The following is a 25785-nucleotide window of genomic DNA, read 5'->3' on the forward strand; positions in this document are numbered from 1 at the left end:
GCTGATTGGCAGTAAAGGGGTTCACGCCCCATCTCCTGCTCGAGCAAAGCAGGAGCAGCCAATCAGAGCGAAGACTGACGGAAACGACCCAATCCTGGAGCCGGGCTGTGGGCGGGGGCGAGGACAAATGGCTCAGGTGGACTCCTCGCTGGAGCTGTTTTGGATCTTTGCTGCTGCTGCTCTTCCTGCTGCCGCCGCTGCTCAGCTGGGGTTCCGGTCACCAGGTAGGCGCAACATGGGGAGAAAAGAGAGGGAGGCATTTTTGTGCCATCTGATTGAGAGGATCCGGAGAGTCTGGAAAAATGGAGGTGGGGTGGAAGGAAGATCCCTGGGAGGCAACCTTCTGGGGGACAAGGGGTTCGAGAGACCTTGAGAAGGAGGAGCTAGGACTATGAAGAGGAAGGCATGGTAGGTTCAGGAAACCAATGAAGGAATGAGCAGGCACTATGAGCCTAGCCCAGGGCAAGGACCCTTCACTTTCTCATGTAATTCTCACAATAACCTTTGCGATAGGTGTTTTTTAAGCTCCATTTTGCAGATTTCTCACCCAGGGTCACACAGGTGCTGAATGATCGGGGCAGGATAGGAACCTCTCTCTCTCTCTCTCCTGACTAGTTTTAACACCACACCTTTGCCGGGCCGGGCCAGGAGAAAATTTGAGAATAGATGCTGGATGCTTTAGGAGGCCCTAAAGCTTTAGGGAATTTGGGGGAGAGGGATGGGTGGAGCAGTTCGGAAGAGTGCTGAGGTTCTGCGCTCATCAGCTATCGTGGGGATTTCTAAGAGTTTCCGTGAGATGGGCAGAAGTTCTCTCAAAGATGGGGCCTTCCATCAGGCTTTTCTGACCCTGGGAGGTGAAAGCGCGAGTCTCCTACTGAGGAATGGTGAGAAAATAAGGAGGCGGGGGGGGGGGGGGGGGGGGAGGGTGATATCTTGAAAGATGAGGGAATCTTGGCCCATGCTGTGACGCCTGTGATCTCCAGTAAAGCTCTATTCTCTCTGGACTTCAACTAGGTCCACTGTTGTGATCTACCATTCCCTGAGGGATTTGTGCTTCCTCCTCTAGAGCTTTTCTTTTCTTTTCTTTTCTTTTCTTTTCTTTTCTTTTCAGTGCTTCACACTGTCAGGCCATTGCTGACTTTAATATCTATTTCAACTGTGTAGCCTAAGACACTGAAACTTCTGCTAGAGTGACCAAAAAAAGCCTGATAGTTTATCACCACTTCAGGCCCAAGGAGTTAACCTGACAAAAGATAAACTGTGGGGAAAGCAAAAAAGCAGCCAAAAACAAAACAAAACCACAGTGAAGATGAGAAGTAGTTCTATTACTAAATTCTTAACGGGAGTTTTATTTAAACCAAGTAGACTGAAATCATTGCTCCTCAAGGGTTCATTTTTTTTAAAACAAAAAGTATACCATGTGAGTACTTTGTAGACAACTTCGAGACAGAAGTGGATATAGTGTGTTTGTCTCCCTTAAAAATGGAAATTTCGGGGCGCCTGGGTGGCACAGTCGGTTAAGCGTCCGACTTCAGCCAGGTCACGATCTCTCGGTCCGTGAGTTCGAGCCCCGCGTCGGGCTCTGGGCTGATGGCTCGGAGCCTGGAGCCTGTTTCCGATTCTGTGTCTCCCTCTCTCTCTGCCCCTGCCCCGTTCATGCTCTGTCTCTCTCTGTCCCAAAAATAAATAAAAAACGTTGAAAAAAAAAATTTAAAAATGGAAATTTCATTAAAAAAAAAAAAAACTTCATCAAACTATTCTCAGGGAGGCAGTATTGCAGTGTGAGTCCAACAGATGATGGTTTGTATCTCCACTCTGCCATATGTTAGCTGTGTAACCAAGCAAATCCCTTAATGTCTCTGTGCCAGCCCTCATCTGTAAAATGGAAATAGGAATAGTCCCTACCCACCTTGTTTAAGGATTGATTAAATGAGATAATGTATGTTAGGTGTTTGGCAAAGTGCACGGCCTATCCAAGTGTCCAATAACTGTTAGCTGTTACTCTTTCTCTTACAACCCAACACCAGCATTGCTGTTTCGTTCTCTGTGTAATTTTCCTGCTAGTTCTCAAGTCACGGCAGCTTATTTATTTTTAACTTTTATATCATTTAGCTTATGGAGCCCGATGTACCTGAGAACCAGAGTGGAAAAAAATCTGAGAGTGTAAATATTGCCCGTACTCCACAGGTTCCACGCTAATATATAAGGCTTGGAAGGATCTGTCATCAATAGCCCGGCAGGTAACCATTGGTAGATTTACAGTCACCTTTGAGCCACTTACCTTAAAAAGAATGACATAAAAAAACTAGGCTAGGAGTAAAGATAGCAAAAGACTGATTCCAACCAAGAGAAAAGGCTAACATTGTGGAGAAGTTGCTTAGACAAAAATAAGTACTGTGTCACTTATTGCAAAGTATACTGTTGATTCACCACTATTAGTCTAACCAAATATTGAGACCGGTTTCTATAAGTCTTACTCAGAAGTCCATTTTATCACTGGGCATATGGGTGGCTCAGTTGGCTAAGCATCCGACTCTTGATTTCCACTCAGGTCATGATCTCACGGTGTGTGAGATCAAGCCCCAAGTTCATGAGATTCTCTCTCTCTCTCCTTCCCTCTCTAAATAAATAAACTTTAAAGAAAAAAGAGACCATTTTATTAATTTATAGTAAAATTTGTACACCTCCTTTTCATCTGTTCCTTTCCCCCCCCCCTTTTTTTTTTTGGCTAGGTTTACCATTTCCAGCCCCAGGCATTATTTAGCCTTTTTCACTCTAGGTAAAGGTTAGCACCCTTTGGTTTTGGGTGAAGTAACAATAATATGTCAAGATAACTGAGGGTAGATGAGCCTCAGAGACTTAGAAAGCAGTTCACAAAGTGATTGCCCAGATAAACTTAGTACAGCCTTCATGAGTGGGATACAGGTTAACTACACAAGTCAGAGAGCTCATAGTTGAAGTAGACTAATTGTCTCACGTTTTTTGCCTTTGTTTCGAAGGCAAAGAGCCCTCTCGGGTTGGCCGGAAGTCATGAGCCGTTTCTTGAACGTGTTACGAAGCTGGCTGGTGATGGTGTCCATCATAGCCATGGGAAACACACTGCAGAGCTTCCGAGACCACACCTTTCTCTATGAAAAGCTCTACACCGGCAAGCCAGACCTCGGTAAGAAGTCAGAGAATTGCCTCCTTTGCGGGAGCTGCCTAAATTGTGGTTCCTAGGCCAGGCCGTCCATGAGAACCACCTAGGAAATTTAAAAACGAACAAACAGCACAGCTGCCTGTTTTCTTCTCCAAACTTATTTCCTGAAACTTTCGCCCCACTCCTGAATGGGACCCAAGGGTGTAGTTTTTCCTAACTTTCCAGGTGATTCTGATGCTGGCTAACCTAACCTTTGGCAGCCAGTGGAACAATAGACTTTGTGGATAGCACTTGGCCCTCTTCCCCCCAAGCTTGTCTGAATACCTTTTCATTCATTTTATACTGCCCTATACGTTTTACAGGCAATACAAAAAGTATTACAAGGGCAAGTGAGGAAATCGAATTATTTGGTGACTCTGGGATTCCCCACTAGAAAGCTATAAAGAAGCTTTTCATATTATCTCAGCCCTCTTCAGAAACTAGGTTGTGCCCCAAATGGTTTATATTCTGTGTTGCAAATGGGAAGTTATAAAACCAAAGTCTTCCCAAACCGTGACGAGCCCCTGAGATGATACCCGACATTCCTCTGAGCTGGTCTCCCAAAGTGAAGCTTAGAAGGCCTCTGGTGGCCTGTCCCAGCTTCCTGAGCCTCTCTGCTGAGACCATTTTCACATTTCAGCTTGCGCTTCCTTGCACCGATGTGTGGGGTAGTGGTGTTTGAGCTGCAGGATCATTTCACGCAGCTGACAATTCTGTGTCACATTTATAGCTAACCCAGATTTGGGCCCTGACCTAGCTCATTTTTCTGCAACGTCTCCACATAAAGTGAATCTAAGTAGGCTAAGGCTCATTTTGAACAAAACTCAAGTACAGTAGGAGTAAAGAACCTGGAAGAGTGGGTGGGACAGTTCACTTTTTCACCCTCAAACACTGCCTTCTGATGACTGTAGATGCACAGGATTGCAGAAATTACCTGGTCTGGTCCTTTTTTTTTTTTTGAGAGAGAGAGAGCACGTACAAGTGAGGGAGAGGGAGGGAAAGAATGTTAAGCAGCTCCACACTCAGCACAGAGCCCGACGTGGGACCGTGAGATCATGACCTGAGCCGAAATCAAGAGTCAGACACTTAACCAGCTGAGTCACCCAGGCACCCTTGGTCTGACCCTTTAAGTTTAAAGTTGAGAGAGAAAAGTCCAGGGGTCATGTGATTCACTCAAGGGCATATAGCTGTGCAAAAGAACTGTGGGTGGGTAGGTGGGTGTCTTATCTCCAGCCCAGAAGCAGAGACTGTCTTCCCCCCCTCCTAATCTGGGGGCTGTCATGGTACTCTGCTGATAACCACAGTATTCTGGAGCATCCCGTAGAATGTCACTTGGGGCCTAGTGTGGTTAGGGCTGGTGAGATACTCCACTTTTGTATCTCACTAACTAGAGATATTTCCTCAGTCTTTTCATCAGAAAAGCTATCAAACTGGTTTATAAAAATTACAGCTTTCCAGGGCCGCCCACTAGATATTTGGCATATGGGATTTTTTTCCCACCTTACTACCACGTAAAGGCCTTCAGGGTTATGAAATTGGTATCACTGTCTGGTTTTCCAAAGGATGGAAAATCCTTAAAGCCCAAATAAACATTAATAGACCTTTCAGTTATCAGTCTTGTCCCTTACAATTTCTCTTGCTCAGTAGACCAGCAAAGGAAAACTTTCACTGTTGTGGCATTCCTGGCCACAGGATGCCTTAGATAAATGGCTGTACATTGCAGTCAACCCAGAGAGAGATTTTTAGAAAACACTTCATGCCCAGGGCCTGCCTTCAGAGAATATGATTTAATTGGTCTCGTTCCCAGGTCTTGAGAAATGGATAAAGCTTCTGTAGTTGACTCTAATAAACACCCAGGGTCAAGAACAGCTGCTATGGAGGACTATGATCAATACTTTCAGGACAAGATACTTAGTACAGTGGTATCAGAACAAAGCCACCAAGAGCAGGGTGGCCGCAGCAAACACCAAACAAGCAGTGTTTTGTTCCAGTACAAAGTGCACAGGAAAGCAGCTCGGTTTGGCCTTTGTTCAAATAATACAGATCTGGATCCAAGAGAAGACTTCGTCTCTTCAAAACCAGACTGAGCATCTAGATAAGCCCCCGGATTTCTGAGTCCTCTCCTGCCTCAGCCTTGAAAGCTTACACCGCCTAGACATCTTGTATTGACAGACCACTATGTGCAACATTCCCCCAAACGTGCGCTGACCCACGCTTGCTGGACTTCACCAGCACCTGAGTGGCTCCCAGGGCAGAGGCATAAACGTCTGCATTCAGGAGTTATTGCCTAAGTGGGCCCTTCGTTGGGTTTCTCCTCTTGAAATTCCCCCACCCAACTGTAGACATGTGAAGAGGAGCTAAGCCGTTCTCATTCTGGAATTCCTTCCATTCCTTCTAGTTCCCATGTGTAGCACCAGAGCCTCCCCTCTGCCCAGCCAAAGAGAGTTCAGGCTTAGCAGCCTGCCTCCCATGAACCACCAGTGAGGTGAGAGGAGTTTGGAGGGAACCTCACCCCTGACTCTCTCAACACTCTTGCTTTTTCCTACCATACAGTGAATGGCCTCCAAGCTCGGACCTTTGGGATCTGGACCCTACTCTCATCAGTGATTCGCTGCCTCTGTGCCATCGACATCCACAACAAGACGTATGTAAGGGAAGAAAGAGCTTAAGCATTCCTTGTTGGAAATCAGGTGCCAGGCATATCCAGTGTGCCCCTCCCCTTGGAGACCTGCTGATGTTCATACATTAGCCTAGAACATGGATAATAAAACGTTAATGGGTTCTATTCTTTCCAAGCCAAAAAAACATAATAGGCCTAACAGGTCTTTGAAGTTTGAAAATTCTTTGGAAGTCGGTAGCAACTGGCTATTACCATTGATCCAGTGGCCTGCAGCATATCCCTCCACTCCTTTACTAAAGAATCAGCCTTTCTCTGCTCCAGAAGTAGAGTAGTGTGCTCTTTTTAGAGCAGCCACCCACATATACCTTATTCTCACATTCCTCAAGAAGTAGGAATGACCAAAAATCACAATCCATGCGAAAAGGAACTCATAAGTAAACTGCTGTGCGCCTATGCAGAGTCCACATGTGAGGATGAAAGAGAGCCCAGGACTCCTAACATTCTGCCTCTAGGGTCGTCACACTGCCTCGGACCATTTGCAGAGGGCCATAGCCTCCTGTCTACATAATGCTGTAACCGGTGCTGACCACTGGAGGGGGCTCGAGCTTCCTTTCCAACCGTCCTCACCACAACCAAAGTGGAAAGTTTGCTCCGGTCAGTGGCTAAGGCCACCAAAATACCAACCTCACACTAAAATGTTTTTCTGTCATATCCAAGCTCTCAGCATTTGGGAAAAGAGGAGGTGATGATATTTACCGAACACCTCTGATTAATGCCAGGAGATTTTATCCACATGACCTTGATTAAGTCTCCTAGCAGCCCTGGGAGATAATGGTTTTCATTCCTGATTTTGCAGATCTACATATTAGAGACCCAATTAATTTGAACTGAGGAAGGCCAACTCAAGTGGGATTTGAAGCAATGCTATTAACCCTGCGATCTCTCCCAACTTTTAAAATTTTTTTTTATTTTTATTTTTTGGAACTTGAAACTATAGTTTGACTTGTTCTAGATTGACATGTATTTTTGGAAGCAGTGTGGTTTAGTGGAAACAGCCTGGGGCCCAAGAATGAAAACAAGAAAATGGGCTCTTGTCTCAGTTCTCCTGGTAACTATTTTTGTAGCTGCAAGTTCATTATACGGTTGACCCTTGAACAACATGGGGATTAGGAACAGTGGCTCCCTATAGTTGAAAATCCACATCTAACTTTTGACGCCCCCCAGAACTTAACTACTAATGGCCTACTACTGACCAGAAGCCTTACTGATAAGAAAGTCGATTAGTACATATTTTGTACATTATCTGTGTTATATATTGTGTTCTTACAATAAAATAAGCCAGAGAAAAGGTTCTTAAGAAAATCATAAGGAAGAAAAAATACAGTACTGTACTGTATTTATCTAAAAATCCACATGTAGGGGCACATGGGTCACTCGGTCAGTTAAGCATCCAACTCTTGATTTCAGCTCAGGTCAAGATCTCACAGTTCGTGAGATGAGCCCCCTACTGGACCCTGAGCTAACAGGGCAGAGCCTGCTTGGGATTCTGTCTCCCTGTCTCTGCCCTTCCCCTGCTTTCTCTCTCTGTCTCGAATTAAGTATTTAAAAATCCACATATCACATAAAAGTGGACCCTTGCTGCTCAAACCCATTTTGTTCAAGGACCAGTTCACTTTCTTCGGCATCTTGGTCTCTTTATGTATAAGATGAAACCAGTATATCTGTTGTACCTCTCAAGGTGACTGGGAGGAAGAACTGACTAATTCCTTTAAAGACCTTTATGTGATAAAGAATTGCCGATAGGTATAAGAGGTGTATCTTTCATTTGCTGTGCTTTTGGAATGAGACTTACCTCATCATCCCCCATTCCTTTCCCCTTCTTCCAACACAGGATAGCCACAAATGCCGACTTCTGTTTCTAGCCTTTTTTAGCCTGGGACGCTGGTCCATGTTCTTCTGATCTACACTGGGATTCGATTTCCTTCCTAACCAGAAATTCAAATTCAGCACCCAAACATACGTATTTACTGACTGTATAAAAACATACACAGGAATGATAAAATTCAAATTTAACATATCAGTTCCTTCTGGGGAGGGAGGGAGGGGGGCTCGGGAAGGGGGTCCAGGTGGGATTAGGATACACAGAATGCTTTAACTGATTACCTGTAATATTTTGTTTCTTAGAAAAAGTATCTGAAGCAAAAATGTCAAAACATCCAGATTTGCTGGAGCAGGGTATTGGTTGCATACAGGTTCATTAGAATATTCTCTTATCAACAATGTTTTGTATGTTTAAAGTATTTCGTAATTTTAAATTTTTCACAGTTAAAAAAAGATATCTCCAATCCATGTGGTCAGTCGTCCTATAACCTATCTCTTTTCCACCTCTTGGTCAAAACGGAGGAAAGAGTTCTCTTCCCATGAGATTATCACTGTGTCCTCCACCATTTTCCTAGGCTAAGATACTAAATAACCAGCCCACGTTGCAAGAGCGTCTAAAAGCCTCACAGAGGTCCTTGCTGCTCATGCCCCATTCAGGCCCTTCACTCTGTGGCATCCCTCGTATACACCTGCCAGGTGGGCGTGGACTACAGAGCCAAGTGAGTAGAATATGTAAGCGTGATTGATCCGAAACTGTCTATACTGCTAGGATTGCCATAACCCAGACTCGCTTTGCTGTAGCTGGCTTCACCACCTTGCCACAACTCAGAGACCCACTCTGGATGCCTGAACCGCACTCTCAGTCTAGCAGTGGAAACCTTCCGTTTTGTCCTAGTAGAGGATAAATCGATGTGGTCGAGCAGACAGGTCTTTCTCTGGCCCAAGTCTCCTCTCCCTTTAGCCATAGTCGCCTCCCTGGGTTGGCTTCTGTGTGTGTGGAGCCAGACCTCTACTCTTCCTCTGCGCCCCACAAGCATCGCCTCTGTTCTCACGTCTGTCTGCTCCCTTGCAGGCTGTACCACATCACACTCTGGACCTTCCTCCTCGCCCTGGGCCACTTCCTCTCCGAGCTGTTTGTCTTTGGGACCGCAGCTCCCACGATTGGCGTCCTGGCACCCCTGATGGTGGCAAGTAAGCATCCGAGCACCCCAGACCTCCCGCAGGAACTGCACCCTCGGGCTGGGGCAGAGGGCAGACACACAAGGGTGTAAGAAAGTGCCGTGCCTGTGTCAGCCACGAACCTTTTCTCTGTGTTGAAGGTTTCTCGATCCTGGGTATGCTAGTTGGGCTTCGGTACCTAGAAGTAGAACCAGTATCCAGACAGAAGAAGAGAAACTGAGGCCAACGTTACCAGCTCCAAGACTCCATCCTCCACCTTTGCTGTCCCCTACCTTTATCCTCCCTCCTTTTAGTTCTTCTTTTCTGCACCATCCTGAGCCCTCTGACCCCCTGCTAGCCTTTTACGTTTGGGGTTTTTCTTTAATTATGTTTACGATACCGTATAACTTTCATACAGAAAAGTATATGATGTGTACGAACAATTTAAAGAATCATTTTAAGGTGGATACCCCATACCTTCCCCCAGACCAAGAAATTGCCAGCACCTTCGAAACCCACTGTGTGCCCTTCCTCCACCAGCAGCCTCTTCCAGGACCCTTTTCCAGCCTTCTGCTTTTTCCCTTTTATTTTCATCCCTTCATCTGACTTGCGTGGTGGGAACACGTGAACTGTGAAACTTAACAGCTGCTGCCTTGCCCAGAGCAGCAGCCTCCAAGGGCTGCTTCGGGGTTGCCCTCCCAGGTCGGGCTCCTCTCTGCTGCTGGACCCGAGACTCTGAACCATCCGAGAAATGGGCAGTTCTTCTAAGAAGGGCTCCCCTGTGAGTGAGCATGGCTCATATCCTTGTGTCTACAAGTGGATTGGGGTTGGAAGAGTCTGGGCTGTTTTTAGACCTTCTGGTCAGCTGTATTTGTGTAACGAATTTTGTAGTAAATAGAAAAACCCTGTGCTTGGATCAGTCCTTGTACTTTGACCTTCCCTAAGCCAGGAGCGCTCCTGCTCTCCTCTGAGCTGTAGCAGAGGAGAATCGCAGCATTTTGTGGATCAAATACACTATAATGAGTAGGACAGCTCAAGGACCCAGGCACACCTGGCTGCCGCTGGCACGTCTGGTCACTTGTTCATTTCTCCTGAAGTCCAGTCTGCCTCTCCTTCCCCACCTTCAAGATTCTGAGTTCACAACTGAACGGTCAGGAGGACCCTTTCTTGTTTTCTTGCTAAGGAGGAGACAGCTTCTTGAGAAAGCAGAGGCAGAAAATAGCACGGAAGGAACAGCTGCCTAACCATGGAAAGGAGAGCTTGAAACCCCAATGATAATGGGCTCGAGCAGGTAGTTGCCCTCCAAACAGAATTCTGAGGGGCTCCTCACTGGCGGGGCCCACACGCAGTGTGTAGACTCAAGAACCCATTCATTACATCAACAAAGTATTTATTGAACATTTAACTCCAGGCCAGACACTTGAGAAAGAGAAATGATGTCCCAGGCAATGTCCCTGTTCCTGTGGCCCTTGCAGTGAAGTCAAGGTAATGGACAATAAAGCAACACACAAAAACAACTTCAGACGCTAAGAACTCTAGAATACAAGGTTTTAGGGCGCTGGGTGGCTCAGTCGGTTAAGCGGCCGAGTTCAGCTCAGGTCATGATCTCACAGTTTGTGGGTTCGAGCCCCACATCGGGCTCTGTGCTGACAGCTCAGAGCCTGGAGCCTGCTTCCGATTCTGTGTTTCCCTCTCTCCCTCTGCCCCTCCCCAGCTCGCACTCCGTCTCTGTCTCTCTCAAAAATAAAATAAACGTTAAAAAAAAAATTTAGAATACAAAGTTTTATGATCAAGAAGGTAGGGGGTGCACAGTTCAGATTATCAGGAAAGGACTCCCTGAGGGGATGGGATTTGAGCTGAGCCTTGAATGCCCAGGCATTAGATGTCTTCATATAGGAGGCAGACATTTAGGGCAGAGGGAACAGCATCTGGAAGGTAGGAACCATCTTGTTGAAGGGGTAAGAACCAAGTAGAGAAGTTGGGAAGAGAAAGGTGAGCGGTCAGGGAGGCAGGGGACTTGCAAAGGCAGGATAGGAAGCTTAAAGTTAAATACTTTAAGCTTAATAAATACTTAAATGCACTGGGAATTCTCTATCAGTTAAGGCTTTTTAGGTGAAAAGAACAAAACTGTCTTAAACTAGCTTAAACAATAAAGATAACATTGGCTCACAAAATTGAAAAGTTCAGTGGATTATAGGCTTCAGGAATGGTTTGATCTGACTCTGCTCTGCCCTCCTGTGTTGGTTTCATCCTCAGGCTGGCTTCCTTTATGGTGCCAAAAGTGGTTGCAGCAATACCAGGCCTCACATGCCAACACTACGTCTAGAAAAATAGCTCAGGGATACAGACTATCCCTCCCTCACCAACTACTGTTAAGGAGATAGTAAAAGCAATGATTTTGCAGAGTTTGCATGTAAGTGTAGATCCACATGGAGCCCACCTAAGAAAGTGAATTGAAAACATGCATGAGTTGGATGCGGATCCTCTGAGCATACATCCTAGAAATGTGATTCCTGATGAGCAAAGACAAGATCCCAAAGGATCCAAAGAGACGATTTAGAGTAGTTGGAAGATATTATGAATATTCTATTTCTTTAACCGCCAGTCTTGGCTCCCTTCCGAGATGATTTAAAGTAGAATCCGTAATGTCTCTCCAGCTCAGAACTGCTAACAGATAATGGTCCCAGAATGCCACAGACACAGTGCAATTTCCAGGAAAGAAATGCACAGAAAGCCGATAGCAGCATGTCCAGATCACAGTACGGGGTGAACGCACCTGGGAAGGGAGAAGTGGCAGTTGGCCGGACAGATCAGAAGAGAAGTGGCAGCACCACAGCAGATGCCAAAAGCGTGGACTCTGGCCAGGGCAGGATGGTACAGTCCTAGAACAAATACTTCGGCCACGCTTTGAGGCAGAGCCAGAAACCACAGTGGGCTATCAGCGGTTACCCCGAGTGGACCGTCTGCAAATACACACAGCACAGAAGGCGGTCAGGGTCACGTGCTGGGCGCCGAGTTGCCAGGCACCACGTAGGCCAACGTTCACTTTTACTGCCTTGTCTTTAAAAAGTAACCCACTGGGATGGTAACATCTGCGTAAACAGAGGACCCACCTCCGCAGAAGGCCACAGGAGCTGCTCCTCTAGCCCCAGCCCCTCCCGCACCTGAAATGGGCAAGACTCTCATTCTTGTGCCAAAAGGCACCTCCGCCCCCACCTGATGACAAGGCAGACCACTCGGAGAATCTTTTATTGCCTTAAAACATCTGGCATTACAAACAGAAAATACAAATTATGTTCTTAAAATAAAGGAACAAATGGATCTGGTAAACATTCTGTTAAAAAGTTTGAAGGAGCTGAAGAGTAAGCACCTTTCTCCTTATCAAAAGTAAGACACGCTTTCTCTCCACTTCGCTTCCACCCCCAATCACTCCCCCCACCAGAAGTGTGAACTTCTTCTATTACCCGGAATGTACAGAATGTACACACACACACACACACACACACACACACACACACCTGGTTCCCCTCAGGCAGTGGCCCGGGCACCCCGGCACTGCTGCCAACCGACCCAGGCTGCTCCCGTTTGCCAAGGCCGGGGCAGTGGCCACAGCCAAACAGCACCATGGTCATGATCACAGCTGTTCACCACGCAGGAGAAATTACTGAAATGTCTTATTTTCAGGGGACACCACCCAAGGCCATGAGTAGAGCCAGACAGCAGGCTAGGCAGGAGAGGAAGTCACCTTGGGTTGGTTTAAAGGGACTCCCTTTAAATTCACAATATCTGATTTAAAAAAAGATTACTGCTGGAAGAGGGCAGGAAGAGGGGGTGAGTGTAAGAATACTGTCCCCTCCGGAGGCAGGTGCACTTAATTCAAGCAGACTCACTTCCCATTTCAAGGGCCAGCTTTCCTTCTGCCCCTTTCCTCTCATCTCGCAGAAACAGCTGTGGATTTCTCAGCATGGGATGAATCAAGGTTAGCTCTCAGTAAAGGTTACAGGAAGTTGGCTGGGATTTCCCTCCCTTCAGAGAAAGCAAGTGCAGAGGCTGATGGAGTTTCTCAAGGTAGTGTCCACATGAAGGCATCAGAGGTGACTGTGACCCACACGGAAGTCCCTGGGCAGAGACTCTGTAGAAAAGAACTTAGTCCCAAATCAAGCCACCACGGTCCCCAACTGCCTTCACAGGTGCCCTCACACACCTAGGCAGCTCACTCTCCCAAATGGGTTTCTTCTTCATGGCCACAGCAAAATTTCTGTCAAGTTTATTGATGTTTGGTTTGACCAGCTCTTAGGAAAGGGTTTGGAAGCAGACCCCAACCTCAGGCCAGGAGAAACGAGGCCGAGTCCTGATGGCTTCGTTCTGATGCAGTTTTTTTTCTGATGGTGCTTTTTCCCACAGGAGTCAGCAGCCGGGCTGGTGACCCCCAAATTCCCCTCATCCGGAGCAGCTGCCTCTCCTTAGGACTGGGCTTCTAAGGGTCTTAAGACACTAGAAAAAGTTAATATCCTGAATAAGCTTCCTTTCCGCGATAATTTTGCAGGCTCTTTCTTTGCAGGATGGAGGGGAAGGGGGAAGACAGGGCAGCACCGTTCTCCACCAAACTCTCCCAACACCAGCTCCCATAACCCACGAGGGGGAGGGGGCGGGAATGGAGTGTGCATTTGGTGAAAGGTGCCATCGTCCCCAACCAGACCATGCAAGCTCTTGAATGGGTTCCAGGAGGCAGAGGCACCGCCATCCAAGCCACAGATATTCCAGCCGGTTCCCTCCAAAAGCTGCTCCGGTGAAGACCTGTGTGCTGGCAGTGAATGCTGACCAAAGAGGCGGGGGGGGGGGGGGGGGGGTGTGCCGTCGGTGTTCCCTGAGTCGCCACCACCTTCTTCTCTCAGAAGTGCTCCTCAGACACAATGGTGGGTACTTTGTTGGCATTGCTCTCCTCCTCCTCCTCCCCCTCCTCCTGGAGTTTCTGCAAGGCAAAACAAGCAGGCAACCCTGTGGGTGAAGAGGGGCAAGACTCCACCTGGGCCGGAACGACTGCCTGTTAGTGACCATAATCAGTGGCAAAGTGGGAAAACCAAGAGCCAGAGGCCCCTCGGCGGCCCCAAGAGTAAACAAAGGGAAGAAAAGCAACCAGTCCTTGCCAGTGTGCCCTTTAAACACACACACCATCACAGCATCCTCAAAGAAAAAAGCCAAGAAAGCCATCTCTGATGCCACAGCGACCACAAACCATCCTGTTCCAAGTGCCATTCCAGGCTCCCTCTCAGGAATGAAATAGCAGAGCCTGCTCTCCCTCCCCATTCTGACAGCCTAAAACTCATCTGGACTGGCCACCAAGGAGCTATCCAAAGTGCCGGGTCTGCAACTCCCACGGAATTTCTGACTACCTTCCTTTGGAGGCAGCCCCCAGGACGAGGAGTATTAGGATAATGTGCAGGGAATGGATGCATCAAAGAGAATCTGTATAAAGGCAGGATGCATATAAACTCACTGGCTACAAATATCTCTATACCCTTTATACCTAGAGAAGAAGACTTGGGGTCAGTGTGGCTTTGACTTTCTCGGGGAAAGGATGTGAGGTGGGGTTGGAACTAAGTATGGCCTGGAAGTCATCCTGTGGGGTCCCTAAGTCCATGCGGTGCCTTGCTTCTTACCTCGAGTGTGCATCCAGTTAGTGAGAAGACCTTGGCACAGGCCCAGCCCTGCCCCCACCACCATTCAAGAGCCAGAGGAACATCTACAGGCCCAGCTAGAGTCCAGTGCCAATTGGACAAATGGTGCTTCTCCCCCAGGGACTGTCTCGAGGCTAACGTACATCAAAAGCTGTAGAAACCCAACCTCCCCATTCTCACTCTTGCTAATTTTTTGGCCCCAGGTCAACCTCAGCCATGAGTAGCCTTCGTTCAGGCAACCAGCAGCCTGCTTAAGTCAACCAGGCAGCCTCTCTCCTCTCGCGGACACACACGTGTGTGCCCACACATGCCTGCCCTCTCCAAAGCTGGCACTTTGAAATCACAACCAGAAACCCAGCTTAGTGGGGACAGAAGTACAGCCACCGTCTCTTGGCTGAGAACTACCAACTGGAAGAAAAATGGAAACCCAAACCAAGATTTTCATCATCGAGGTTAGTCACTAGCCCCAAGCCAGTTCTGTCTCTTTTTTCCAAAACTGTACATCTCATAGATTAGAAAGAGCAGCTCTGGCCACATCTGCCAGGCGCCCTGTCTTTTTACCTGGCTCTGATGATGAATTCATGTGGTGGTGGCCAGGTCTCACCCTGACTGCCGTGGGGTTTTAGTGTTGGGCTCCAGTGGAGGGATGCTCTGTAACAGCCCTGGCTTCCCTGGGTGTCAACCCACCATGACTCTGACCTTCCCATACCAATAAGCCTCCTCAGGTGCAAGTGAGGTCCAAAGATGCATGGTGAGTTATCCAGGGACACAGACGGTTGAGCACGATCCCCAGATTTGTCTCCTCTTCCTACTCAGTGCTATTTCCAATACCCCATCCAGAAGGTGAGTAAGCCAACAACTCCAACCTTGATTAACAAACCTGGTCTATGTGCACCAAGATGCCGCTGCAAGAATAATGAAATAGTGGAGCAACCTAAGTATTAAACAAGAGGAAATGGAAATAGAGAGTTGTAGGATGTAACTGGGGAAAAGCTGACAAGCTAACATTAAGTAAACAATCAGTTTGGGAAACCAATATGCACAAGCAAACCCAAAGAAAACAACTTTAATGACGGACTATAATGTTATTAGGTTATCTCCGGGTGCTAGGATTAACAGGTGACCTTTTCTTTCCTCGTGTTTGCCCATGTCTGCCAACATAAACACAGATTACAGAGTAAACAAAATCTCTTATCACTTGACACAATATGTCACATTCCAAATTAAAACCTTCTCCCAAGAAATCTCTCCTGTTTTGTTACCGGCTCTCCTTTTTTATTACCCAGGCTCACTATATATTCACCAAAATGTTCCAAACCATCGTTTCCTTTACATGGGCACAGGTGAAAGCCCATCTCCGCCGTGGCAATGCCACAGCCCTCACGCCAGTCTGGAGAATGGCATTTCTGCTCCGAGGCTTTCCCTGCCTCCCCGCTGAATTTACTGCTCCCTGCTGCAGCCTGCCAACTCTATAGCGTGATATCAGAAGACAAATAATAGAGAACTAAAGGTTATCATCTATCTGCCAACACATATCCTTACAACGCTAACTATACCTCTTTCAGGTACCATTTTTTGCCTTGGAAAATTGGCCAAGTTTTCCAAAACGATATATCCTCAACATTGGTACTCATACACTGCTATAGCAATACAAATTAATAGTTTTGATAGTACCTTTCTAGACACCAGTTTGGCAACACGTATCAAGGTCTTTAAAATGTGTGTGACCACGGATCCATTTCTCAAGGAAACACTGTGCTTAAGAACACGCGCAAAGATTCAGCCTCCGGGACGTTACTCACGATATTGTTTATAACAATGATTGAAAACAACCTTAATGTCTACAGACAGGAAAACTGTTAAATCATGGTTTACCCATGTGCACTCATTTAAACACTGTGCAGTCATTTAAAGCATGTTATAGGGGCGCCTGGCTGGCTCAGTCAATCGAGCGTCTGACTCTTGGTTTTGGCTCAGGTCATGACCTCACAGTGAGTCTGAGCCCTGTGTTGGGCTCTGCGCTGACAACATGGGCCCTGCTTGGGATTCTCTGTCTCCCTCTCTCTCTGCCCCTTCCCTGCTTGGGCACGCACTTTCTCTCTCTCAAAAATAAACATTAAAGAAAAAGAAACTTGAAGACAAAAAAAAGTATATTGTAAAAGAATAATGACCTGATAAAGCGTTCACAACAAGTAAAAAAAAGCGATAGAAGATTCCATTTTTCTTTTAAAAATATTCACATATCCATATATAAATATAAAATATATACACATACATATTCTATGTAGATATAGACATTTAAGTAATTGTAAAACAACCAGCATTTCATCTCTAGGTGATGATACAGGATGATTTTAAAATTTTGTATACGTTTCTGTATTTTTTAGTTTTTCTACTAAGAACATGTATTACTTCTGTAATAGGTTTTGGGTGTTTATTTGTTTTTTAAGTAATATCCCACTTTTACTCCTCAGATTTGAAATCGCTTTCATCCTGGCTCAGATATGATACCTAACATTTTGGCTAAAATAGTTCCCAGCTGATTAAAGCAGTTGGGAAACCCTCTTCTGTTCTAGATCATACTCTCAGTCCTCCCCCTATATCACCATCAGCTCTTGCTTCCTGACTTCTCCTGTTAGAGCCTTACTGGAAGTCCACTGGTGCAGGTCCCTTCATCCCCATGGCACTGCCTAAGGGGCTGTAACCTGCCAGGAGAGCCACTGATTTGAGTCCACCACCACTGTGGTCGAGGTAGGCTCCCACCTTTCCTCTCCAGCCACTGACCCCAAGGCTGAAAGCAGTGGAGCCAGGGTCTCAGGACTTGTCTCAGGATCCAAGGAGTGGGCGCTGCTCAGCAGACTGTGACAACAGTGACGTGCTCTGGGGACCACAGCAGGGAGGCCAGGAGAAGGGAAGGAAGCAGAAGAAGAGTCCAGGAAAGAACAGCACAAAAACCGTGCTGAAACACCCACCAAGGAAACTCTTGGCCACCGTGTTTATGCGAGCTGAGCTGATCTCACATCATCCAGAGAACTAGCCCACTCTGGGAGCCCCTTGGGCCCACCCATGCTGCCACATCCTCAAACAAAGCTTGGGACCCAGCTCTCAGCAAAGCAAGCTCCCACATACTCACATTCTCAGGAGTTTCTTTGTTTGCTTTCTGCCTCCGGAGATCTGCCCTAATGAATGCTGAGGTCAAGGGATTGAAAAAGAACAACAACAGAGACACAAGAGTTATTAAGGAGACCAATGGACAAGTTCACCCAAGAAAGGGAGCCCTCATTTTCCTAAGGGTCACCTACTTCAGATATTCCAGGGAAATGGGGGTTCCACCTGCCAACTTGATAAAGCCTGGGGATCACTGATGTCCCTGACAGGCAGAAGCCAATGATGAAATTGGCCTTCATTTATAGATCACTAATATTTGTCAGGGAGTTTGCACACATTGCTCTAATCTTCACAACAACCCCCATTTTATAGATTAGGAAAGTGAGCCTTCCAGAAGTTGGTCCACTTGCCCACAGTCAAACAGCTATGGAGGTTAGTGTCATAGTCTGGGATGCAAACAAGGGTCTTTTGGTACCAAAACCCAGGCTCATTCCACTAAAAACATGCTACCGCCTCTCAAACACATTTCCTAACAAGCCTTCCCTTCTGCCCCTCTGCATGTGTATCCCTCAATCTGTATGATCAGTCAAAACACTGAGGTCTCAAATTGCCAACAGCCTAAGCCCATGAGCAGCCTGAGCATCATCCTGTCCTGAGGCCCCAACTCACCAGTGAGGACTGCTCCAAGGGTGAGGAACACACACAGAAAGATGTTCCCAGGCATGGTTCCATAGTTGTCAATAATTTGACCCTGGGAGATGGTGAAGATGATCCCGAATACCTGGAAAGGCACCAAGAAGACTGGAAACAAGGGCCCAGCCAACTAGCCCACAGAAGAACTGAGCCGCCATGATGCAATGCCTGTGCCAGCCAAGTCAGGTAGGGAACAAAGAGCCATTGCTTTGGGGCCGCCACCAAATAAGAGCCCTACCTGGGCAGACACGTTAAGGAGGCCAGACGACATGCCTTCTGATTCTGGGTATGTCAGCTCCACAGCAAACTCAAATCCCAGGGGGAGATAGCCGGTCATGAAGAAGCTGAAGGCCGATCACAGAAACAAGGTGATGGAGAACTTCAAGAACAAGGAGGATAAGGAGCCCACCTCCTCCCTTAGAACTCCTTTTCCTGTTTTGTTTCTTGCCATCAAGACTTTCCAGGCCTTTGAATAATCAGGCCATCCCCCAGGTGGTCATACCAAGGAAAGAGATACCCCTGTAGGTCAGGAAGAAGTTCATATGTAGGCTTCATGCTCCTGAGGCTCCTGGGGTCCCCTGCTTCCTCTAGTTCCAGCCATCAGTTAAAGACAAGGTCAATGTTTACAGAAGGGATGGGGATGCCTGCAGTGTTCAGCCCTCAGCTGAGAAATTCTGTGTCAAAGGTCCATAAGCCCTGTGCTGGGAGTGGGAAGTCCCTGGACACTGAACAGCATCTCCATGGCTCTTTGAGACCTAGAAGGAGGAGCTCAAAATCCTCCTTTATCCCTCTGGAGAGTCGCCTGCTGAGAAAGACTGGGTGTCTGTCTCTGTCACCATCTCTCTCTCTCTCTCTCTCTCTCTCTCTCTCACACACACACACACACACACACACACACACAGGAAAATATCTGGGATGTGAGGCTAAGCAGAGATCCCTGTGGAAGGTGTGCTGTTTCCTAGGCTTCCTCATATAACAGGTCCGGAAAATTCCAATTCTAATTTCTTACACCTGCACCACACTTCATGCTGCTTTCGCATCTATTTCTCTCTCGCTCCTTGCAACAACTCTACAAGACAGGCCACTCTCATCTTCTTTTAAAGATGCAGAAACTGAGGCTCAGAGCAGTTCAGTGATGTACCTGTCATCAGTCAGCAGCAGAACTGAGACAAGGACCCGGGCTTTCTGGTCCCTAGCCCTGTGTACTTTCTATGACTCCACATTGTCCCAGGCAGAGCTAAAAGAGACTCCGAACATTTCCTAGCCTCTGTGAGGTCTGTGAAGGACAAACTCCATCCCAATAGCATGGAAGCCCTATTAGACAGCCTTTTGCAGCACTACACATAAACAAGGCCTCTGGGCAAGATTTCCACATCTCCAGAGGTCAATGAGAAGTCAGCAAAGAGATCAATGTTGCTTCCAAGATGTCAGCAGCTCTAGGAGCCATGGGATGCTGCTTCCCAGTTAAACAGTTTAGAGGTGAAACTTACCCCATTGTGCCAGCAGTGATGAACACTACCCATAGGTGTCCCAGGTTCAAGGTCAATGTGTACACCACCATGCCAACCACAGTCATGATGTAGACCACCAGGGTTGTCTCCCTACAAGCAGAGGCAAAGAAATGGAGTCATACACTTCTGACCTTAACAGGATCATTCATTCATTTACTCATTGTACAAGTAGCAACTGGGGACCTGCTGTGTGTCAAGCCCTCTGCTGTGTGCTGGGACATCTGCTCTCGCAGAACTTTCTGTCCATGAGGTTGATGGACACTGAACCGGTGATCACACAAATAGTCACTTAATTACACCATGGCCACTGCTACAAAGGGTAAGACCAGAAGAGTATGAAGCCACCTTGCTGCATGTGTGTTCTCCGCCTGCAGAACCCGCTCAACAAGATCAAGCTGCCCCACAAGCAAGAAGGACACAACCCTTTCCTTTCCTCATCCTTCACCAAAACTACGGAACAAACATCAGCAGTGGTCAGGCAGCAGTGGCGTGCAGGACTATCCCCAGAAGCTACCCAACTCCGCTTATCCGCTTTGCCCCAAGACCCCATCACAATGCTGGGCAGCGATCTGCCGTTTAGAGTCTGTCTGTCATCTCGAAGTTCTTCCTGTTGCCACTCGCTTGTCTGAACTAAGTGCTTGTCTCCAAAGTCAGAGTGAGAAAGCTCTGCCCACTCCCCATTTCCCTTTGTCAGTCCCCCCAGAAGGACCATTGGCAACCTGCCGCTGCTTCTTTAGGGCTCACCCTGCTTGTGTCCCTCCCACACTTTTTCTCCCATGATGCCCACTCACGACTCTGTAGCAGCCCTGACTCCTGCAGCTGGACCCGCGTTCCTCTCCCTGTCCTGCTTCTGCACATCCCTCTGCCTCCTGCCACGAAAATGAGGACTCAAGACAATGAAAGCTTACAGCCTTCACTCGTCTCCCCTGAAGCCAGAAACACGGTGGGGATGCCAGCAGATGTATGCTACAGTCATACCAAACTAATGCTGCATTTATTGGGTGCCAGGAATTCTGCTCAGCACTTCACCTGCATTTATTATTTCACTCAAGCCTTACAGAAGCCCCGCAGGAAATGTAGGACTATCCCTAATTTTACAAATGAGGACACTGCGGCTCCGACCAGTTAAGTTACTTATTCGAAGTCACCCCCTGAGTAAATGCAGAGCTGGCATTTGGACCCAGCACTTGGATTTGAAACCTATGCCCTTTCTACTGAAAGAAACTATTACACAAATACACTCGAATACACCACAGGGTTACCTCTTGGGAAAAGCTCAAGGCCAGAGGGTGCAAAGGACACCCCTCCTACTTGGGGCTTCAAAGCAGCCGCTGAGGGGGCGCCTGGGTGGCTCAGTAGGTTAAGCGTCCGACTTTGGCTCAGGTCGTGATCTCACAATTTGTGGGTTCAAGCCCCGCATCAGGCTCTGTGCTGACAGCTTGCTCAAAGCCTGGAGGCTGCTCCAGATTCTGTCTCCCTTTCTCTTTGCCCCTCCCCCACTCACACTCTGTCTCCGTCTCTCTCAGAAATAAATAAACATTAAAAAAAAAAAAAAGCGGGGCGCCTGGGTGGCTCAGTCGGTTAAGCATCCGACTTCAGCTCAAGTCACGATCTCACGGTCCGTGAGTTCGAGCCCCGCATTGAGCTCTGGGCTGATGGCTCAGAGCCTGGAGCCTGCTTCCGATTTTGTGTCTCCCTCTCTCTCTGCCCCTCCCCCATTCATGCTCTGTCTCTCTCGGTCTCAAAAATAAATAAACGTTAAAAAAAAAAAAAAAGCAGCTGCTGAGGACAGAGGAGCTTCCTCGTCCTCCACCCTGCACCCTCATCTAGTCCCCCCCACTCCCCACCCCGCAGAAGGCAACTTCATGGATACCAGTTTAGCTCCTCTTCTGCCATATTTGCTTAACCATAGCTTCGTTTTAAAGCACTGACCCCTTTAGAAAACCTATATGTAGTCCCAGCCTGAAATAAAGGGATCTGACCACCCAATTTCCAGCCTCCAAACCAAATGGGACAAATCCGGGCGCCTCAGGGAGAAGAGAACTGGCACCAAAAGGAGCAGGTCACAGAGCTCTCACCCCTTCTCTGCCCGGGTCAGAGCGCAGGGGGAGAACGTGTCCCACTGACTGCAGGAGTCAGACATCAGCGACCCTAGGCAAGGGTGGCGTCTGCGCCCTGAAGTGTTCCCCTAGCCCTTCCACTGTATTTTCTAGTTCTTCTCAATCATCTGGCTGCCCACATTGCAGCCCAGCTGACGCTCCACTCCCTCCCCTCTCCTGCCACAGAGCAAGCCCTGGATAAAGGGACACTGCTGTTCGCCGGTTCGCGGGAGGGCCAGACCTCACTGCTCTCATGTCTGGTCGAAGCAAGCAATTGACAGATGGCAGAGACGAGGTGGCGGCCAAGCTCCACCAGCAGTCATTAAGCCAAGCCAGGCTCCACGTCGTGTCCAGCCAGGCGGCCACATCCCCAGGGATGGCCTCAACTGGCCTTTGTGTAGGGCAGCCAGAGTGAGACCTGGTCTGACCAGAGCCTCACAGAAGCGGGTTTGTGTGGCAGAGAACAGGTCTGCCACCGTCTGTCGCCTCCAGGCACTGGGAACTTTGGAGGCCTCAACACAGCAGCAGCCCTGCCCCAGTGCAGGACAACCCTGGCAGCTAAGCAGCCGACCAGCACCCAGTGGGTGCAGAGCACTGGACAGAAGCACCAAGAAGGGAAGGATGTTGGGTCTCCTGTTCTCCACAGCCTTTTCTCCAAGCCCGGCTGTGGCATTGAGGCACCAGGGTGGGTTGCTTTTTACAAATGCAGATTCCCCTACTGAATTAGCATCCACGAGGGCGGGGCCCAGGAATCTATTTTTAATAAGTGTCCTGGATTAGCCTGGCATACACTAAAATCTTAGAAACACTGTTCTGGGCTCCTGGAAACACACTGGGCATTCAGGCCCAAAGCACATCACAGAACTTACCAAGGAGGTATAAGCAATCGCAAGACGATACAATGTAAATCAGAGGAAGCTCAGATGCCCTGCTTTACCCCCTGGGATCCGCCAGGGAGCCAAGGGAACGGGCAGTGGCACCACCTCCTCGTCATCGCTCTTTGGGGCTTCCACAAACTTTCTAGCTGCTGGCATCTTTCCACGTTCCTTTTCATTTCTCCCTCATCTGCCCCTTTTGCAAACCACACGGAGGGATAGGGAAAAGTACCGTGCGAGGCCTCATGTCCATCTCTAACCTTGCCAAGATCCCCATGGATGGGGACTGTTTCCCTCATTTTATAAATGAGGAAACTGAGGCTCAGAGAAGATAAATGTGAACCACTTGACCACTGAGACCCCCCAGTTGCTGCACCCAAACCTTTGGAGGCATGTAGCTGATGAGTATGTCATTTCGAAACACGAGCCCCCAATTCTCAGTCTAAGAGGAGGTCACTTACTTGTAGGTTTTCGACCTATCCAGCCAGATGCCTGAGATCACAGCCCCAAGCATTCCTGCAATGACGATGGTCAGGCCGATTCTTCCAGCATTCACTTCTTCCCCCTGGGAAAACCACAGCCCCAATAATCACCCAGCAATGGGATGAGACATCAGACAGAGCACAATCACCATGAGGTGAAGGGGCAAGGGCAAGCAACTCTCTCAGCAGGGTGAGATGGCCTTTAAGAAGTTGCCGGTGGGGAGAGAATCCCAGAATAGTTGCTCCTTCCAACCAAATATAACCCTGCATGTGTGTGCATGATCCTGGATGCTGAGGTGAACCAAACTGTCCTTACACCTACTTTGCAGCAGATTTTTAACCATTTAATCCTTACAGCAATCCTTTTATCTTATTTATCATTATTCCCATTTCACAGATGGGGAAACTAAAATACATATATATTCAAATATTCCATACTTAGTTTTTTTGAGCTATTAGTGCCAAAAGGAATAGGAAGATAGCAGTTATATAATCTCACTTACTTCTGAAAATTCCCACCATAAAGTTAGGAATCAATATTCCCCACTTGACAGATGAAAAAAACCAAGGCACAGTGAGATTAACCTACTCAGTCCAAGGTCATGAGACATTTATTAAGTGCAGAGCTAGGATCTGAATTCAGACCTGTCAGACTCCAAAACAGGAACACTTTAGCCACAGTGGCCTCCCACGTCTGCAAGTGTGAGACCTTTGTCCTTTCAAAAGCGGGCTGGACTCTAGGACACTCAGTATCCCATTCCCAGGATCCAGCCCTTGCTGGTTCTGGCAACATTTAGGAAATGCTTTCAGATGAGCAACTAAGAGTTCAATATTACACTCTGCCCCGATTTTACAAATTAAATATTTCATATGTGGTCTATATGTATGTATGTTTACCTACTATATTGCCAGGCACCATGCCATGTGCTTTACATACATATAATAGATATGAATGTATATATGAACACACACACACACACACACACACACGCAGTATTATTTACTTTCTAATCCTAAAAATACTCTTCCAATAAGCAATTATGTTTCTTTTGTAGAGAGGAGAACAAGAGCTCAGAGAGGCTAACCAGCTTGTCACACAATTTAGTGCCACCAGAGCTAGGGATGAGACCCAGGGCTGTCTCTCTCCAAACCCCATAAGCATACCACCGTACCATGCTGCCTGGGGGAAACTAGGGTTAACCACTGCCCCAGCTCCTGCTGAGCCGGACAGAAATCTCACTCTCTACAGATCCAGCATACTGAGGGAACTCCCTTACCGGGTAGTGCAAGATCACCATGCGATTCAGCAGAGTTGACAAGGCATAAAAAGCACCAGCATTCAGACCTGAAAGAGGGAGGGAGAAACAACATTAGGGACAGCCTTCCGCCGGGGCCGGGGCTAACTTCTCCCTCCAGCAGTTAAGGAGGTCAGAAACTCTTATCCCTGTTGCCATTGTGACTGGTATCCTCAGAAAGTATAAGGCTACTCTGCAGTTTCTGTCAAAGAAATTCTCCAAAGCAACCAAAAGTAACCATTTAAACCATTTCTTAGCCACACGCCACTGCCCTCGGATCCTTTTAACCCTGGCCTGGAGACACAGGCTCTAGAAAGCATTACTCCCAAGCCAGAGCAGAATACATTCCTCTTAAGCGCTGACCTATTGACCTGTGGGATCATCAGAACCACTGGACATCTTCATCTCTCTTGATGACCTGTCCCGTCTCCAGATTGCTCCAGACTTTGATCCCTGACGCCACTCTTTCCGCAGGTGCTTTCTCTTTCCCCATCCCTCCTCCAACTTTCTTCTTGGATTCAATGTCACACAAAATCTTATGTTTGAAACCAGAGAGGACCCTAAAGAGCACTTAGCTGACTCTCCTAATTCATCGACTCACCCAACAAATAAATGAAGCACCTGGAATATAATGTAAGAATCCGTGTCCTTGAAGAACGAGGCCGTTTGTCCAAATCTATACAATGAGTTAGTAGCTAAGAAGCGACTGGAACTGACCCAAAGGAGAAAGGGCCTCCTGCCCTCCCTTCATAATAACGACAATGGCAGTGATGATGATGGTGACGATGACGGTGAGGAGGACGGTGAGGATGGTGATGGGGAGGAGAAGGATGGTGAGGAGACAGTGAGGAGGAGAATGGCAGGAGCACACCATTCTCAATACCTTACAATCCTCATGCCAAGGTAGGTAATGTTCTCATCCCCATTTTATAGATGAGAAAAATGCACACAGAGTTTCAAAACAAATACGGAAATCACTTTGTAATACCCACCAGGAATCTTTTTCATTGTAACTACTTCTGAGGCTCACAAGACTCTCACACTTAACATAAGACACACTTAGAAGAGTGGAAGTAACAGGACACGGCTCATGGGGAGGGGGCAGCCTCAGGAGGTTCCTCTTCAATGGAACCAGTCTATAGAACACCAGACCATGGAGCCGTCCGTAAGCATACCTTCTAGGGCCCCACAGAGGACAGGCCAGTGG

At 47.6% G+C, this 25785-nt stretch overlaps 2 protein-coding genes across 6 annotated transcripts in view; one reads left to right on the plus strand and one right to left on the minus strand.

Annotated features, from left to right (window-relative positions):
* The first annotated feature begins 55 nt into the window (after positions 1-55).
* On the plus strand, positions 56-13604 carry ERG28 (ergosterol biosynthesis 28 homolog). 3 transcript variants are annotated; one of them, XM_049611375.1, is made up of 6 exons: positions 56-224; positions 2113-2240; positions 3000-3163; positions 5732-5822; positions 8752-8870; positions 8999-9745. In XM_049611375.1, the coding sequence occupies exons 3-6, from the start codon at positions 3031-3033 to the stop codon at positions 9076-9078; spliced, it is 423 nt and encodes a 140-aa protein (XP_049467332.1). In that variant the 5' UTR covers positions 56-224; positions 2113-2240; positions 3000-3030; the 3' UTR covers positions 9079-9745. The 3 variants fall into 3 exon arrangements, with proteins under 3 accessions (XP_049467332.1, XP_049467333.1, XP_049467331.1); XM_049611376.1 differs by lacking the exons at positions 2113-2240; positions 8999-9745 and adding an exon at positions 13242-13604; XM_049611374.1 differs by lacking the exon at positions 2113-2240.
* FLVCR2 (FLVCR heme transporter 2) overlaps positions 12268-25785 on the minus strand; it is a 55584-nt gene continuing 42066 nt past the window's right edge. The window contains exons 4-10 of one of the 3 annotated variants that reach the window (XM_049611367.1): positions 24561-24628; positions 23263-23366; positions 19807-19917; positions 18555-18660; positions 18293-18404; positions 17649-17704; positions 12268-13797 (exon numbers count right to left, since the gene is read on the minus strand). In XM_049611367.1, coding sequence (XP_049467324.1) covers positions 13729-13797; positions 17649-17704; positions 18293-18404; positions 18555-18660; positions 19807-19917; positions 23263-23366; positions 24561-24628 — 626 coding nt within the window. In that variant the 3' untranslated portion in view covers positions 12268-13728. Of the gene's footprint in view, positions 13810-14687; positions 17396-17648; positions 17705-18292; positions 18405-18554; positions 18661-19806; positions 19918-23262; positions 23367-24560; positions 24629-25785 lie in introns of those variants that run through there. The other 2 variants (XM_049611366.1, XM_049611368.1) reach the window with 2 other exon arrangements.

This window comes from Panthera uncia (genome assembly GCF_023721935.1).
Source record: "Panthera uncia isolate 11264 chromosome B3 unlocalized genomic scaffold, Puncia_PCG_1.0 HiC_scaffold_1, whole genome shotgun sequence".
NCBI classification, from domain to species: Eukaryota; Metazoa; Chordata; class Mammalia; order Carnivora; family Felidae; genus Panthera; species Panthera uncia.